We start from the raw sequence: 18,053 nt of genomic DNA, 5'->3' as shown, positions 1-18,053 counted from the left end.
AAGCTTGGAGACGTGCTTTTTAGCACTACCTGGTTGACTTGTGGACCCTATTTTATAAATGGCATTGAGCCAGGGTCGGACTAGGGCATAAAAATGTCCGGGGCACCAACGAAAAAGTGGCCCACAGTTGCTAATAGGAATTCATTCCGGTTGTGCGGCTGTTTGAATAGCACACAAGGGCGAGGTTTTTGATCACATACGATGCAAATTGTACATTTTAAAGAAAATGTATTCAGCAACACTGCCACTGGTCAAAACTAATAGCTGCATAGTGAAATAACTCATCAAACTGGCCCACATTGGCCAAAAAAGTGCCCCACTTTGACCCAAAAAACGGGCCCACACAAGCATTTTGCGTTTTTGGTACGGCCATGGGCCTATTGCCCTATAAGCCAGTCCGAGCCAGCACTGAGCGCAATAACTATCATAAACAATTAATTTGAGTGTAGTTGATTACCCTTAGCGCACTTCGGTAATAAAGAATTTATCTTAATCTTGAAGACAATTGTTTAATCTTAACATTGGCACCTTCAGTATTTGTACTGTTTTCTGTCTCTCCCTCTGCACTTCTATTTCTTCTTCTCTGTAGTCCATAATTTGTCTTCACTTTGAGGTCTGTCTTCTCTTTCATTTTCTTTGTATTATCTTTATCTGTAGTCATGGATTGGCTCCCTCAGAATTGTCCTCCCTTGTCTACATTTATTTTCCAGCTGACACTCATTTTCTTCTGATAGTTCTCATACCTCCCTGTGCACAATCCCGTTTCTGCTCTTCCTTGCTTCTCACACCAGACATTGGAACTCGCTACCTCTTGCTATAAGGTCCATCCGACCGACTCTTTCCTTATGCCATTCTACTCTCAAAGCTCAACTCCTATCTTCTCCATTGAAATGAATGGATTTATTGTTGTAATTTCCATAATATTGTACTGTCCACATTCTGTGCATTGTATTGGTCAAAGTACTTTAGAAATCAATAAATACAAATCTACCGGCCTGCTTGGTGCTTTGGATGAGTGAAGCTAATTTATATGGCACGGAACACAATGGAAATATGCACCTCCTCCAATGCACCAGACACGACTACCTAGGTCTCAAGGCAGGTGCCCTGATTGTATTATTAATATTATTATTAATGTTATTATGCCTTTTGGTGAGGGGCAGTTCCTGGGTCCATGGCTGTCAGGCACCCTTTGAACTTCAGCCGATCGCTTATGTTGATAGAGCCTGCTGGCCTGCAGGCCGGTGGCACACATCAAGCTGGAGGGCATTGTGTTGGACTAGACACAGTACACATTGAACTGTGTCTGCGGCAAAACTACACTGGTTGCGCGACACTCAATATGGCCTCTGTGTAATTTATTTAAAGCTTTAGATATTAGGTGGCGCTTAAGCGCCATCTATAAACCGAAACCATTGTATTAGAGTAAATTTTGGGAGAAACGGCATATGAGGAAGGATACAAAGCTTGCAGGTGTTGTCTGATTATACTCACCCACTGACTGTCCATGGCCATGTTAATACCCATGGCCATTCTCACCCACTTCCTGCCCCTCCCCGCTCAAGGCACATTCATCTAGGATCTCTTTGAGCTAAGTTTATCAACCCTTATGATCAAACTTTGAGCTTGACGTGCCTGTCACTCTTTTTTCGAAGCTGTCTTCAGAAATGTAATGTCTTAATTGACAGGTGTAAACAAAATGTCTTACCAGGTCTGTCTGGAGCCACTCGATTTATAAGCACTATGCGTGCCCTTCACTGCAGTCCTATCAAAAGCAAGCATTGGAAGGACCAAGAGTTTTGGATTCTGTATAAGTATTAGGCATTTGCCAGACACGGGTATTAAATGCCCAGGTACTTGCACTATTTTGTAGCTACTACCATTGATGGCCAATTAATACCACTACGGCAGTGCCTGGAAAATGCCTTTCACATGCCTACACAAATGCGAAAACTGGTGGCATTGCCCATGTTTGTTTTCAGTAATATTACATTCTCTTAATCTTTTTGTAAGTGAACATTTGCTGTCTTTTTTTTTATTTTGTATGAAAACCTTCAGTGTCAGTAAACTCGGCCCCTGTCATTCCTTCCAGTTTGGAATTAATGGCTCATGGGCCAAAGTTCAGTGAGGGATTTTACTGTAGTTTGGCCGCAATTCTATTGCCAAGTATGTCCTGCCACTGCAGCCATTATTGCCATTAGCAAATTAATGCTGCACTGTTCATTTTTAGAATCAGTTTACGTAGGGTGTCCAAACCCGTTTCCTAAAAAGTAAACTACAGAAAGAGATGGCCGCCATGAAATCAGCAATCTGCTCATTTAAGAGAGAACAAGTAATCTCTCTACTTCCATCATGGCACAGAAGAACCAGACATGTGAATGGAAGCAAGTAGAGCAAAGAAAACGGGGTGGCACTTGCAGGTAGGTATTATTTTCTATTTTCGGCCAAAGGTGAAGGAGCGGTGCAAGTGATGGGGCAGGGAGTAGGGTCGCAAGAGAGGGCAGACACCAGCACGTTTGGAACGTGGCAGCATGTCACTAGATACAGCCCACCATCCTAACTCGCTGATTGGCTGGCATGTCCATTCTGGGCGTTCATATAGGCAGCTGCGCCACGCTGCTCTGTCCGCTACAATGGAACTTAAACTCTTTGCCTTCTAAACCATGGCTGTTTGCTTCATGGTAACATATCAATTTGCCTGCTTTCTGTGCTCCTTTTTGTGCATTGTGCAGAATACTTTGTCACCTCAGGCAAGGAAAAGATCAGTGCCCACGGACCCTACTTTGTGCTCACTCTATTGTGGACTTAACTGCTTTTATGGCAGTGCTGCATATCCTGCATTAGCACAGCCTCCACCACTGGTGGGTTTGAAGTATGCATCACTATCCGTAAGCAATAAACCCCAAGCAAGGGGGTATTACTGGTCTGGTAATGCCCCAGGGTATCAATTACAATTTTATTAATAGCATTTTTATCTTGAGTTGAGAAACAACGTGCTTACCGTTTTTCAGCTAGAAATCAAAACTACAAATCAAGATGGCCGCCATGGATCGGGAGAAGGAAACTACATGTAATTCGTCTCCCTTTCCATGTTGACCATTGCTGGATTGGGGATGCGCCAGGACCACTAGTGTTTCCAGCGCCTATGAGGGATGCCAAAGCGCAAGTTAAGTGGGTGGGGGGGCTTGGGAATGTGGAAACAGAGGGTGGGGGTAAGGGGCAGGCGACACAGGGGGAGAACACACTTACCTTAATCCGGGCTAGGGAACATGACGGTCGCCTGCTCTGTGGTGGCACGGAGTGGGGTCTTTACCGGTGTGGTAAAGACCCAGTTCTGAGCCTCCTCATTGGCTTGGAGGCTGCCACCCCTTCCCTCGCCGGGTAGTAAGTTGTATTTATATATGCGATTAAATCTATCACTGGCCTTTTCCCACCTGTATCACATGTACAGCAACCTGTTGCTTGCTAGTTAGGTTCCTCTCATACATACACATACATGCATGTACTAAATAAGCGCTTACCTATTCTGACGCAGCATCCTCAAATGAAAGCGCAGTCCCGCCCACTCTTAGGGGTCATTTTGCTTCGATTGAAGCAGAAAATGAAAGCATAAAATGACTTTAACGCTTTCATTTTCCGATCCAGCTCATTCTCCTGCTGCCCTCCCTCCTCTGCCTCAGGAGAGCCCTTCCTTGTACACCTGCAGGAGATTTTCATGCAGGCGTAAAATGAATGGGTTCCAGTGGAATACGCCTCACATTAGCACCTGATAAAGAGCAGGTGGATTCCATTGGAATCCATTACACAACGTTGCCTGCAAAGCACGATTGCAGGCAGTGTTTTATTTCTCTCAAAGCGGAGAGTAAAAATGAAGAGTAAGAGCGATGTTTACTCATTTTACTCTTCACAATTACACTGCACTTTGAGAGCCTTTAACATTGCATGCAGGGAGCCAGCCGCATGGAAGTGTAAGGGTTGCTGGGGGCCTTCATGCAATAACTATACGTTTTAAAAACGACCCCCTTCGTGCATTAGCCACTAGAATACGGCAGGTATATCCCCATCTAGCATTGGCCCACTGTGTTCTGAGGACTGCTTGCATTTCACCCCTACAGCATCGTGCCCAAGACAAGCACTGGTGAATTTCTGCGCGGTTCTACGTTGAAATACCGAATTTAAAACAACGAGGAAGAAAGCACTGCATTTATTTTAGTCGAATTTCCAAAATGTATTTTTGTTTTTTTGCACTTTATTTTAAATGTGAGGGTGGTCACCTGCATTCCCCCATTCTCCTACCTTAATGCATTCCCTTACCCAAAAATGGTGCAAAAAAGTCAAAAAAATCGCTACAAATAATCGGGCGTTTTGAGCCTCGTTATTTGACATTTGCTTTGAAGGAACACCGTCTGCCCACGGTTCCATGTCATTTCATCGACTGCCTTTTCATCCCCAGTCTTTTTAACGTGCACATCCCATCGAATGTGCTCATCGGTTTTTTCTTTTTTTGGGGGGGTACCCCCCAAACCCACCTCCCACACTTATTTTTTTCCATTGCCCACCCGCCCACACCCTTATCTGCCCTTTCCCACCCCCCCTAAAAAAAAACCCTAAAAAATTCGATGAGCACATTCGATGGAACGTGCACTTTGAAAAGCCTGGGGATGAAAAGGCAGGCGATGAAAGGACGTCGTACCCTGCACACATGCATTCAGCCCAGCACTTGTGCATGGTAGCTTCTTATCAGTGCACAGTAGTGCTGCATTCCTGCCCTACTCTGGCACATGCTAAGGCTCCTTTCCCAGCTCTAGCGCAGCTGAACCTTCTGTCTGTGCGGGCCTGCGGGCGAGGCAGCCACAGTGCATCCATGATGCCTGCTTGCCCTCTTAGGCCCTCGTTCATATATACCCCACCAGCCTCTGCAAGCAGCAAGCCTGATGGCACCAAGTCATCTCATGAACCAGAGGCTCTGCTTTCTAATTCCCTCCCAGTCTTTGTGCTGTAGCCCACAGCGCGCGCATTTTGGTCGTGCACCATTGTGCAGTGCGGTGGTATTTCAAGCACACTATAGTACTGTCAGAGCCACCAAGCCTCTGTGCATTCAAACCCTTTGCAGGCATGTTCTCATAAGACCACCTTGCCTGCCTGCTCCAATCGTGCGTTGTATCTGTGTATTGCACTGTACAGTACGTGCCCAGCACTGTGGCCCTCCGCTCCTCTAGCTGCACATGCCCTGGCTTCCATCAGTGCATCCTAGTTCTCTCAGTGGCTTCAATCTTACCCCGGCAGGTGGCACCTGGAGGCCATTGTATCATCAGGACCGAAGGGCACTCAACTAGCATCTGTATTGCTTGGCCTGGCCTGCCTTCCCGCCACGGGTTCCACCTTTGGCAACAGAGGGCATCCTATTGACAGAGCTTTAAGTGGGGTGAGCAATCGGAGGGGGGCTGTAATGAGGGTGGGTGGTCTAAATGATGGGCATGGGCTGAAGTGTGCGGTGCATGTCATGCAAGGTGTGGAACCCAGTTTTTTTTTAATGTTAATGCTCACCAGCACCAATCTGAACACTATAACGATTAACTAACAAAATAGCATAAGTCGTATTCTATTTTGAGACATGGCAAAACAAACAAGTTAGTGCCCACATCTATCATTCTTACGCAGCAAGGAGATAGATTTGCGCAGGAACTCCTCCGTGTTTCTATCTCTTTTGTGCTGCGGCCCTCCTGTCCCTTGCAGGCTATCCCCAGTAGTCGAAGTGTAAAAAAGAATGAAGTTGTGGAAGGAGATGAAACAATATGCATGGAAATGACCACCATTAGTGTGGCATTGCCCCCCACAGCATGCAGTGTTATGCAGGCTGCATAACACTGCATGCTGTGGGGGGCAATGCCACACTAATGGTGGTTATTTAGATGCAATCACCCGCCACCACTATGCTGCGAGTAAAGACAACTTTCTTTTTTCTTTACCTGTGCTGAGGATTCGAACCTGAGCCCTGCCAGTGACCAGCCGGTGTCGCATCTTCACTATTCGGTAGGTACTGGGTTGCTTTTGTTTCAAACAGTGAATTTATGTAGCAAGTAGAAGCAGAAATCATAGTCTGTCAGAGGGCTCAAGTCGAGGGTACACACGGGTGGACAGAGTCCCCCCACTTTTTTCAGAGGGCGGACGCAGTCCCCACAGGTACTTTAGAGGCATGTGTAAAACATGTGTTATACAAGATACATTGGGTCTCATTACAAGTTGGCCGTTCCGGAAACAAGGGTGCCAGTAAGCACACTGTCACCCTTGTTTCGGGACCGGCAATCTACATGTCTCCCTGCCATGGCCGCTGTGCCCGACAGGTCTGACCCTGCCGGGCGCAGAGGCCACGGTAGGCAGACCGGTTACGGAAGCGCTGGCACCGCTAACAACGGTGCCAGCGCTTCCGAGTCCCCACTCCCATAGAGTCCTATTGGACTCTATGGGAATGGGGACTAAGATTTTACTGGCGCTTGACTTCCCGGGCCGCCAGACTTGGAATCTCCTGGTAGCACCAGCAGGGTTACCGCCGGACTCGTAATGAGGCCCAATCGACTGTCTTTTTTACACCGACTTGGGGCCTCGAACAGTGGTTGCCAGGTTCGCAGGCCAGGTACTTCACCATGAATCTATGTGATCACTGTGCCGCTCGTAACTGCGCCGACAAAAATGTCGACATCATTTACGGTGCGACGCAGTGATCAAATAGATCACATTACCCACCTCCCCCAGCCCACATACCCCTCACCCACACCCGGACCCCACTTACCTTCACAGCGGCACACTTCTGTGTGTGCCGCCGACTCCCTGCTATCCCTGCGGCGTCGGTTCCTCCCACTTGTGTGGGTCGGAGCTGACGCCGCAGGTGCTTTTTTAAAACATTTTTTTAAACTTTGTTGTCTCCCGCAGCCCCTGACTCCCATTACTGCCCGCAGGAAGAACAGGCGACACCTCCGCAACCACTGCTTAGAGGCAGTAATGGGAGTTGGTATTTTGTGCACCCCCAAAGTCGCCGTGACTGCGGGGCCGCACAAATGAAGGCGACATTATGGAGTATTTCCCTTCACCACTGCACCATATAGCCTGATGAAATATAGCACACAACTAAAGGAGAAATGTCACATTTCGGGACTACATGTTCCAGGGGAAAAAATGGTTTTGAGAAAATATCCTCCCTTGGATTTTTGTGTGTTGATTTTCTGAAAGGCAAATGCCATTCGTCCTCTGCTATTTTTAGGGTTATGCAAAGTCAATTGCATATTTCACCTTGATATGCTAATTTCCGGTGGCGTCACATTCTATTGGTATGTAAACGAGTCCCCCCACTTAAAAAAATAAATATATTTTAGGACTTGAGCCCTGGTCTGTCAGTAGGAAAGAAGCGGTTTAGTTTAACAGGTGAGTTTTCAGTTTTTTCTGGAACAGGTGAAAGGAAGGTCCTTCATGTAGTGGGAGAGGAAGCCACTGCAGGCTGCTTTATGCCACTCTCCCCTGTGATTGGCCGCTATATGCCACTCTCCCCTGTGATTGGCTGCTTTTTGCCACTCTCCCCTGTGATTGGCCGCTTTTTGCCACTCTCCACCGTGATTGGCCGATGTATGCGACTCGGCCCTGTGATTGGCCTCATGTGGGATGATGGGCGGGCACGCACTGAACCCCTGGGCTGGTGGGTCACCAAGCAGTGCAAGCACTTCCACCACGCCCCTTTACATGGAGTGCAGGAGATGTTTAGGTTTTAATGCCGGTGGTAAGAGCGTGTCACCATCTGGCTTTACATCGCGCACATTGTGTCCTATGACAATCATGGCAACGGCCATACATGAATGGATATGGAGAGTTCCTGCTGTCTAATGCAGCGCTGTCCTGCTCTGAGCTTTTATCAGTGTGTGTAAGTCTGCCCTGGAGGTTCTGGTACCCCGTCTCCACAGCCCAGTGCTAGACTGGTGCCAGTGTTCTAATAACCTTACATGCCTGTGCTTCCCTTTTACATGTGCGAGGAGAGAGCCTGATACTGGGGTAAGCACCCATGCAGGGCACTCCTAGACCATTACCATACTTTGGAGGGCATCGGAGTAGATGCCGTGCGGCCTAACATTGAACACATTACTTTGCCACCTTTGGCAACATGGTGTACTGATGTTGCCCCATGCATCGCCCGGCACACACTGCACACATGAAAGCTTGGAGACGGGACTTTCCATCGATGAATTCCAATCCTACAGGATTTACTCAAATCTTCCGTCGTGCCATTTCAAGTGAGCGTGCACGTCACCGTCGCAGAGTATGCTGCAATCTAGAGACCGTGCATTCTGATGCAGTGTGAACTCCTCCTCGCATGCACGAGTGCATTTGAAAACAGTCATCTTGTGGTATTGACTTTTAAAGACAAGTAGAAGTAGCAACTACGAGTTGGGATTAATCGGCGGGCAAACAATTACTACCAGGATTAGTGATTGCGGATACATTGGGCCCGATTCATGGAATATTTGCCGGGTTCAAAGTGACTTTGCACGACTGGAAAGTGACTTTGCACTAATGAAAAGTGACTTTGCACTGCCAACACAAACCCTGATTCATGGAACCGTGCAAAGTCCGGGCAAAGTCAGCGCATAGTCATTTTTGTAGTACAAATTGACTTTGACAGACTTTGCACGGTTCCATGAATCAGGGTTTGTGTCGACAGTGGAAAGTCACTTTGAATCGGTCAAATATTCCATGAATCGGGCCATCTCTATTTAAATTTGCATGGAGCGTAAACCCTTTTTTCCACCCTATCCGGCTACAATGGCATGACTGAGTGTGCAATGGTCAGTTTGTGTTTAGCTGGACCATGCACATGGAATGTACTGCCATTTCCCTTGACTTACCCTAACTCAGAGTGGCTGCGTGCACACCACTTGGCAGAGCTCAGCCCTGGCTCCCAGGCTAAGGGCCTAATTCGTGGAATTTATTGCACGGTGCAAAGTGACTTTTCAGGCTACGTGCACACCACTTGGCAGAGCTCAGCCCTGGCTCCCAGGCTAAGGGCCTAATTCGTGGAATTTATTGCACGGTGCAAAGTGACTTTTCACTGGCGCAAAGAGACTTTGCACTGCCAACAAACACCCAGATTCATGGGACAGTGTAAAGTGTCTTTTTGCTGTGCAAAGTCACTTTGCACAGCAAAAGACACTTTGCACAGTTCCATGAATCAGGGTTTGTGTCAGCAGTGTAAAGTCACCTTGCACCATGCAAAACATTGTATGAAGCGGGCCCTGGGGCTGTAATGCTCTTTTCCTGTTCGTGTTCTTTGGTTCTTTGGAGCACTACATTCGAACCAAGGATAGGGAAATGCAGCTGCAATAAGGTATATGTTTGTCTAATAATAGCACAGCATTATATACATTACAAATATCTGTTCATCACATTTTATCACATACTATCCCTCCAAAATACTGGTCGATATGGGGAAGTGGGATTAGGTAAAACGGTAAAAGATGATTAAGGGCCCGATTCATGGAACATTTGCCCGGTTCAAAGTGAACTTGCACTGCTGAAAAGTGACATCGCACTGCCGGACACAAATCCTGATTCATGGAACTGTGCAAAGTGTACTTTTGTAGTGCAAAGTCCGGGCAAAGTCATTTTGAACTGCATAAATAACTATGCGCTGACTTTGCCCGGACTTTGCACTGCAAAAATACACGTTGCACGGTTCCATGAATCAGGGTTTGTGTCGGCAGTGCAAAGTCACTTTTCAGCAGTGCAAATTCACTTTGAACCGGGCAAATATTCCATGAATCGGGCTCTTGATTTGGAAGTGTTTGGAAAATAATCAGATCTTCATTCTCGTTCAGTCCTTACACGCAGGCGGTGAGGCTTAATCTGACCAATTCCAGGGAACTGAAGAGTCTGACGGGAAGCCCCACCGATGCACGAGCAAGTGAGGCAATGTCCACACAGGGCTCTAACCTAGAAAGCCTCAATGTCTCGAGTCCACGCCCCGAGGAGGTCCCAGTCCTGGGACACCTACTCCGGAGAAACATCCAGGGCACAGAGGCGCCCGCTTCTCAGCCAGCCTGGCTCAATTCAAGTGCAACAACTGGGATCAGTTACCACCATTGTGGTGTGTGCGATGCGCAATATGGTCCCATGGGCAACTGAAACCACTTTTTCTTTGAAGCACTGGGCACATGATGGCCACATTGTAAACACTCCCTGCAGCAGCAGAGTCAATGGAACACGCCACACTGTGTACAGCGTGAGGGGAGTTAGTCTGGGGGGGGGGTGGAGGGGACTCATTGAATCTTGCCTGTTCTCTGTGCCCCTCCCCTACAGACTACATCCGCAATGATTGTGTTCACCCCTTTTTGATAGTGATCCAATCTCTTACACAAAGAAATGACGTTTGGAGCAATGATTTCAATTAATAAACATAACACATGGACCTTCTATCAACACTCCTGTATGTCTCGCCCGAGCAAATATTCAAACAGCGATTCAGGATTCATACATGTTTAAGGAACTTACAGAAACATTTGCAGACCCAATTGGGTGCTGGCGTATACATGTATGATGCAAACGTTGGTTTGCCTTGCTATACGGATTCTCCTACATGTAGAGAAGCCCGCTAACCAAAACCTCTCATTTCTGCTTACTTAATGCACACAAAACCCACACAACTACCTCTCTCACAGCAAACCGCACGGACTTCACCACACTGCAACAACAAACAACCAACACATAGATCGCAACAACAGCACGCAAGGACCCGCTTTGATTCTACTTGCACACCCAAGCTCAGCGCATGGTGAAAACCGAACTGAAGCTGCCAACAGGACACCACCTCTCACTTTCTTGCGCCCTCTTAACCCACTAACCCACCCCGTCCACCCTTTGTTTACAGATCCGCCTGAGCACCTGCAGACCAACTCCGTTGGGTACAGTGCGCTATACAAATACCTTTAACATTAACATTAACAATTATGCATACATGTATATCATTGCATATACATACCCCTTTATTTTATGTTAGTTATATGTAAGGTAGTAACATATACATTTAAATGCATGACAAAATAACGGTATATACACACACACACTCACACGTACTTATTGACCTGTATCATACATACCTACAAACAAAAACATGTGCTCTATACATAGCTATATGCATATATATTATACATATACCCACATATATACACACACACATATATTTGCGGCGATACAGACGCGCGTGTGTGTGTGAAATGGCCATATTAAGATATACATTCTGATTTACAAATAAAATAGCGCCCCGGAATGTCTACCAATGGTATTTAATTTGCTACGTGTTGTGCCCCGCACCCATAGCCATAGTACTTGTGACAATAGTTGCACTCCGTAGAGTTAGACTAGTACACACAATAATGTGCATAGCTGATAACAAGCGGCCTCCAAACTCTGCGTGCATTCTACACTCATCCTACGCTTAGGCTCATATTAACATTAGCAACGCCGGGGTCCAGCCCCCGACTCGTCGCGAGGACAGCCTCCACAAAGATCCCACCTGCCCGTGCACTAATAATCCCCCCTGCGTATAGAAGTCACCAGGGCCTGGCGCCTGTCGCTAGAGAGTTCACACGCTGAATACACTGTGCTAACAGGTGCAGAGGGAGGTGAAGTAAAAGGGCGTTCTACTCACCATTCTGGCAAGAGGAAAACTAGAAAAGAAAGGAACAGGTGTGAGCTCAGTGAGTGCACAATGCCACGCGCATGCATAAGTTACGGATTCAAGCGTGCGTAGAACGGCAAAAGCAAGTACCTGCAGCAAGGTTGCAATAAATAGAGTGAATCCTAAGACGTTTGGCCTGTCCATTCTTCGGCAGGTTCTCATAAGGTGTGCAAGGGGGATCGGGTGAGAAACAGCATTGAGACACCCCCGGTGACTGCAGAGCTTGTGTTACTGTAAAAGCCTCCTAGAGAGGAATTGTCTTTAAATGGGTGGGAAGAGCCAATCCAGGCCCGAGAAAAAAGGACACCTCACCTTGAGTTACCGGCCACGCCCGCGCTCCATGAAAGCCAACCTCGCCTGCCGTTGTATAACTCCAGGGCCACCCACTTTCTGGGATTTCTCATTTCTGACAATTGAATTCAGACAAATATGTAATTACAGAGGTTGCCACTCTATGGCAGGGCCTTGTATTAATCACTTCCGGTTTGGGGATATCGCCTGACTTTCATTGTAGGCTTTTGCCCGGACAGAATTTTTATTAAGGACATGTTTTATTTTTGTATAGATTTTAACCCCATCTTGGTTTCTTTCGGATCTTGCTGTTACAGGGCAGGAGGCCCCCAGGGGGTGGGGACGCAGAACAATGGTTGGAATGTAGGTATGTAACCCGACAGATGGATGACACGCCCTGGGCATTGCCACTAGGCGCTCTTCCACCTACTTTGCTACTGGGTCAAGATAGCACAATGGCTGGCAAGGCATCATTGGGTAGGTGGTCTCCTGCCACAAAAAGTCTTAATTGAATCCCTGATCTCTTCTTTGAATTTGGTGACTCTTGATTTAAAGCCTCTATTATGAAAGGTCTAAGGTTACATTGCTCTGCTATTTGGCACAGCTTCTATTTTCGCATTTGCAAATATTGAAGGGTTACTTTTTCTTAATCCTTAAAATAAATGGTAAGGGCCCACTTCATTAACTAAGGATGGTTTCTTAAAAAATGCAGCGGTTGTCAACCATTTTCCCTCCTCCCCTCACCAACCACAATATGGCCTAGCGCTACAAAGGCCCAGTACCCCACAAAGTGCAAACAAGGTATGATGAAATGACTCGTGAAAAACTGCATGCGGATCCCTTGGACGCGACCCACCGCATCCTCATCTTCGGCCTCCTCTGTGTGATTGCAGCACACTTCGACTAACATCTGGCAGCAAAGGATCCACTGGGCAACTACAATTGAGTCTTCTGACTATGCTGAGGGGCTAGGATCCCCCTTCTGGACACCAGTGAAGACCTTGCCTCCCTCGACTGCGGCCACTGTGCACACTTACCCTACTTGAGCTCTCCTCAGCCTCTGAGTCCATGGACCACAAAGTACTGCTGGACCACTTCACAGCATCCACTGGCCTGGGGGGGGATCAGCAGTCGTGAGGTAGACATTCTTTCTGAACTATCGCACCCACCAAATTAAACTCATGTTCTTCCTTTAGCAAATTGACCAATATAACTGGCAGGCTACTAAAAGGAACAGCCCCTAAACCATGTTTGCTTCCCCATTGGCCTGCATTTTGGCGCACGCATAACAGCGGCCAGAAAATATATGCAAACAACATGTAGCTCCTTCCCACAGTATAACAGAAATCCAGTGATCATCAGGAATCCAGCTGTGCATGCACCAAAACTGAATCTACTTCAATGGAGAGAAGATGGAGACCTTGACCGGGAGCCCAGTTAAACCAACTCCATTTGCATTCAACTAGATGTAATCTTGTAATGAGGGAGTGACCCAAACCAGGAAAGAGAGTCTGCAAATTAGGGTGACTGTTCGACAAAGAACTTTCCATCATGCCCGAATGTTAAGCCATCCCTAGAAGCGCCTTCAAGCACCTGCCTAAACAACATTGGATCCATACCCTAAGCTAAGCAGCATCTACATGGTTCTCATAGTTGCAAGGTCACGCGTGGACTATCGTAGTGTAGTTTATGTTGAATTTCCAACAACGACTCTATCTACGATGCAAAGGGTTCAAAACTATTCTGCACCCACTCCCCTGACCACTTTGTAAATCTCCAAAGTCTTTCAAACCTGCCATTCGCCCAGATGCCTAATGCCAACCACTGCCAACCTAGTAACCATCAACAAAGTTAAGCGCCAGGGTCTCAGGGTAAGGGCTCATCCCACTGGACTTCCCTTCCACTGTCAATCAGGCTTGAATTGGATTTCTTGAAATGCCTAGCAGGTCTGCAACAATATATATTCCCCTCAGCAAATGGATTGATGGATCCCTAACCATGCCCCGCCTCCTCCGTTCCTGCCCAAGGCCTGCCAATCACTTTAATTAATGGGTTCTGCCAGATTCGTCTGGAAACGTGTAGGGAGTTATTGGAAACGCTCCCTGGGCACACGATCAGGGCTTCTGGATGCAGCAATGAGGTGCAAAAAGCATTCTTTTTTTAAGGCTTGATACAGCGAGGACGAGGCCAAAGGCAACAGAGTGTGTTCTGTTGAGATAAAAGACTAAAACATATATCGGTCACATAACCAATCATAGTCCAGAAAAAACACATTTAGGGAAAGGCGCAGCAGAAGTTCATTAAGAATAGATGGGTTTTTAATCTTCACTGCAAGATCCCTAAGGAAGAGGAGAGGTCCATCTCGGCTGGGTGTGAATTCCAGATATAGTGGCCAAGCTAGTGGGATGCTTGGGACTGAGCTTTTCTGATCAGCTCAAGTTCAATGAGTATAGATTTTGGGCATTGTCCTCTGACCCCCAGAGGTTTTTAGAATGTCTGTTGAGCTGCACAGCTTTGACTATTACACAAGAAAAGGAGATCCTACGTCTTAATCCACCTACTTTTGTCTTCCATTTACAATTCGTTCATCAAAGGGCTGTTTGCTGTGCCGCGCCGTGTTGTGCTGTGTTGTGTTCTGAGCATTGGACTTCGCTCTTCTTCTTCCAGCGTTTGGTGTGTTCTCGCTGCTCTTCGCCGAGCCAGCGTTGGGAGGAAGTCTTTCTGTGGGACACCCACTCTGCCTGACTCGCATGAATCAGGTGATCTGTGGGCCGGCCTTTTTCTCCGCCCCCTTGGCCCTGGACTGCTGTACTTAATCACCGCCCTCCAGCGCATCCGCGCTGCGCACCGCGAAGGACCGCAAAGGGCTGTTTGCTGTGCCGCGCCGTGTTGTGCTGTGTTGTGTTCTGAGCATTGGACTTCGCTCTTCTTCTTCCAGCGTTTGGTGTGTTCTCGCTGCTCTTCGCCGAGCCAGCGTTGGGAGGAAGTCTTTCTGTGGGACACCCACTCTGCCTGACTCGCATGAATCAGGTGACTTTTTGTGCCTCCTGTTCCTGTTCCCTAGTGAGAAGTAAAGACTCCAAAGCACGGACTCTTTTGGATGTAAATCGATTAATATAATTCATAAGTACTATACTTATATAGTTATTTCTTCTTTTGCCTGTATAGGTGATCTGTGGGCCGGCCTTTTTCTCCGCCCCCTTGGCCCTGGACTGCTGTACTTAATCACCGCCCTCCAGCGCATCCGCGCTGCGCACCGCGAAGGACCGCAAAGGGCTGTTTGCTGTTCGCAGTGCGCAGCGCGTGGCGTTTGGCGAGCGGAGAGTCTTATTGAGCATTTTTGGCTTTTGTGAGGTACTGTGATTTAACTGTATTTGAGGCTCAGTAAGAGTGAACAGCATTGTTTGTTTTTTGCCCTCCAACCTGGTTAACGCTCTAGTCGTGTTAAGTTGACAGAGTGTAGCTATTTTGAAAAATGGAGTGTTCATCTACTACCTTAAGGAACGGTAAATGTTTGATGGATACGGGTAAGATTCCAGCTAAGATAAAGCTGTCTTTGGCTCATTTAAATACGGAAAGCTCACATTTTACTCCCCCTGACAGCCCCTTGCAGGTTGTCGCTCCAAAAACATCACCGGAATGCTGTGAGCATTTTGTAAAAGGCACCCCTCTTATTGAGCCGTTACTTGTGCAAAATATATATACGCCTTTTTCGTTAAAAACAGCCAATGATGAAGATCACAATGCAGTAGTATTTTTGGGAGAAATGTGTAAATCTTCTCCCGTGATTTCTGATATCTCTATGTTGGCTCCTGGCGTAATTGAGGCCCTAGAAAGACGTATTAGTCTTTCACTGGGCCCTTCTACTCCTGCTGCAGCCTCACATGGTCTACATGAACAGGTTCATTTTCATTCTAGCATGTTGCCTACTATAGATGTGCTTCAGTCAAACATTCAAGCTCTCTTGGTTGAAAGCGACACGAGCATCTCATTCCCCAATGCATCTTTACTTCACAACAAGGTACATTGTGAAAAGCAAACGAAACAGGAATCCCCATTTAAACAGCCTCCCTCTGGGTTTTCCGCTGAGTCCGTTTTTCATCAAACTTCAAGCTCTCCTTATGCAAACGACAGGAATTCCCCCAATTCATTAGCACAGGAAATCCATTCATTTCCAGTGTTCACTCGCATCCTTAATCTTTTAGACAAAGGACATGAATTTACTCACGCAATTCTGAAAGATATGAAGGACTCAATTAGTGCCAATTCTCTACAGTTGGCTAGGATCGAGGGATACATTTTGGCCCAAGAGGCCTGCCATAAATTTCACGCATCTTGCCCGGAACGAATGGTCGATATTGTAAGGAGGAGTATGCCGACGACCTCTTTCATGCATGCCTCAATCTCCCAAAGCACGCAAACGATTGAGTCACCACTGCTTCTTCATGGTCTGCCCACCTCTTTTGCTAAAGCAGTGGTTAAAGACTCTGCAGAGGCCTCATCAACTTCTATATCCCATTCTACAGAGTGGGCCGAAGTTGCCTAACTGCAGCACGATAGAATTTTACAGATTGAGCAAACCATGTTTAATTCAAAACTTTTCAATGTGGAAACATGCGACATTAGAAACATTCCTTCGACCACTATTGTGGTTGAAACTACTCCCGACAGTCCGTCCGCTCTTATAGGGTTAATGGACCAGTCTGTTTCTGACGAGAAAATTTGTGATTCGGTGGGGCCTAATCATATGTATCATGCCTCACGCAAAATGAAAAAAGCCCATCAGAGAGCGGTAAAACGCAAAAACAAGATGAAAAAAAACACGAATTGCTCTGGCAATAATAACATTGCAGTCTCCTCCTTGCAAAATTCGGCAGTCAATGGTATTATAACTGATGCTGTTGTGCAGCTGACGGATACTGAAGATGCAGAAGTGCCTTTTGACTCTAGTCAACTAAATGAGGAGAGTCGGATTGCACTTCAATGGCAGGCCCCCAAAAACACACGGAAGGGTAAAAAGAAGGGCTCTCATACTTCTGATCCTCATCTAAGCTTGGAAGGGTCCGTTGAAACTCGGAGTGATTCCCCTATCCTTTCTAGTGTTGTGGGCAACTTACCACAGGCAGCTACTAATCAAGTAAATTTGAATAGGTTTTTTCTTCAGATTGAGAATAAAAAAACAGTCTGCCATGTGGCTTCAAGCACCTCTGAGAATGATTTAATTGTTTCAGAGGCGTCGAATGAGGCCTCAGTTTCGACAACGATTTATCAACCTAATCATGTCTCACCAGTGCTTGAAGTTCACGAGAGTCTATCACAAAGCTTGATGCCAAGCCAAGAAAAACATGCTGCCTTGGTAGATTCTGCTAAACCCTCCCTTACCATGTCTAAAGTGGAACATGAAATATCTGTCGTCCAGGCCGTGCGCAGCCCAGCATCCACATATGATGGAGCAGTGTTGGGGACTTCGTCTTTGGTAGAAAAGCAGGATGGGTTGAAGCAAATGCTTCAATCAGTTAACATGAGGTTGCCCTTACCGTCAATAATATCTACCAATATAGATCCTATGTCTCTGAATGAGATTGCTGAGGAAAACCAGACCTTAATTGGATGGTCCAGCAATCCGCAGATCAATGGTATGGTACCTATCAACCGCTCTTTTTTGTTGAATACTTTGTATAAAATTCCTTCACTACGCAACTTAGTCTCTCAAGACGTAGAATGGATTAGGTTGCCCCTGATTAACAATAATCGAATGCTGTGCAAAGTAGTATCGTCCATTATTGCTAAACTCATTTGGGAACATAAAACTGATTTGCTATCTTTGGGATTGGAATTGCAAGCCTTTCCACATTTGGAAAAGGCCATGCAATTCTTAGAATTCACGCCTTTGGTGGTGAAACAAGATAACAGTAAAAAGGAAATGCCATCAGAGCAATCGGAAAATGCAAAGATCCTGGCACAATTGGCTTCTTTGACCTTGGCCTTAAATGGTTTAGTGGGGATTCTGCCTACCCCTAAAGCTTCATCACTTTCGGGGTCACCT

At 46.7% G+C, this 18,053-nt stretch overlaps 1 protein-coding gene across 1 annotated transcript in view; it reads right to left on the bottom strand.

Annotated features, from left to right (window-relative positions):
• Nucleotides 1–11,960, bottom strand: part of LOC138542778 (serine-rich adhesin for platelets-like) — a 385,335-nt gene extending 373,375 nt beyond the window's left edge. Inside the window, exons 1-2 of the mRNA XM_069641863.1 lie at nt 11,807–11,960; nt 11,687–11,705 (exon numbers count right to left, since the gene is read on the bottom strand). Of these exons, the coding sequence (XP_069497964.1) occupies nt 11,687–11,705; nt 11,807–11,878 (91 nt within the window). The 5' untranslated portion in view covers nt 11,879–11,960. The remainder of the gene's footprint in view (nt 1–11,686; nt 11,706–11,806) is intronic.
• Between the last annotated feature and the right edge of the window lie 6,093 nt (nt 11,961–18,053).

The sequence above is a fragment of the Ambystoma mexicanum genome, chromosome 1q, assembly GCF_040938575.1.
Source record: "Ambystoma mexicanum isolate Mex_15411 chromosome 1q, UKY_AmexF1_1, whole genome shotgun sequence".
Lineage (NCBI taxonomy): Eukaryota > Metazoa > Chordata > Amphibia > Caudata > Ambystomatidae > Ambystoma > Ambystoma mexicanum.
The sequence above is the reverse complement of the archived record's forward strand: the minus strand, read 5'-3'. Positions and strand labels throughout refer to the sequence as shown.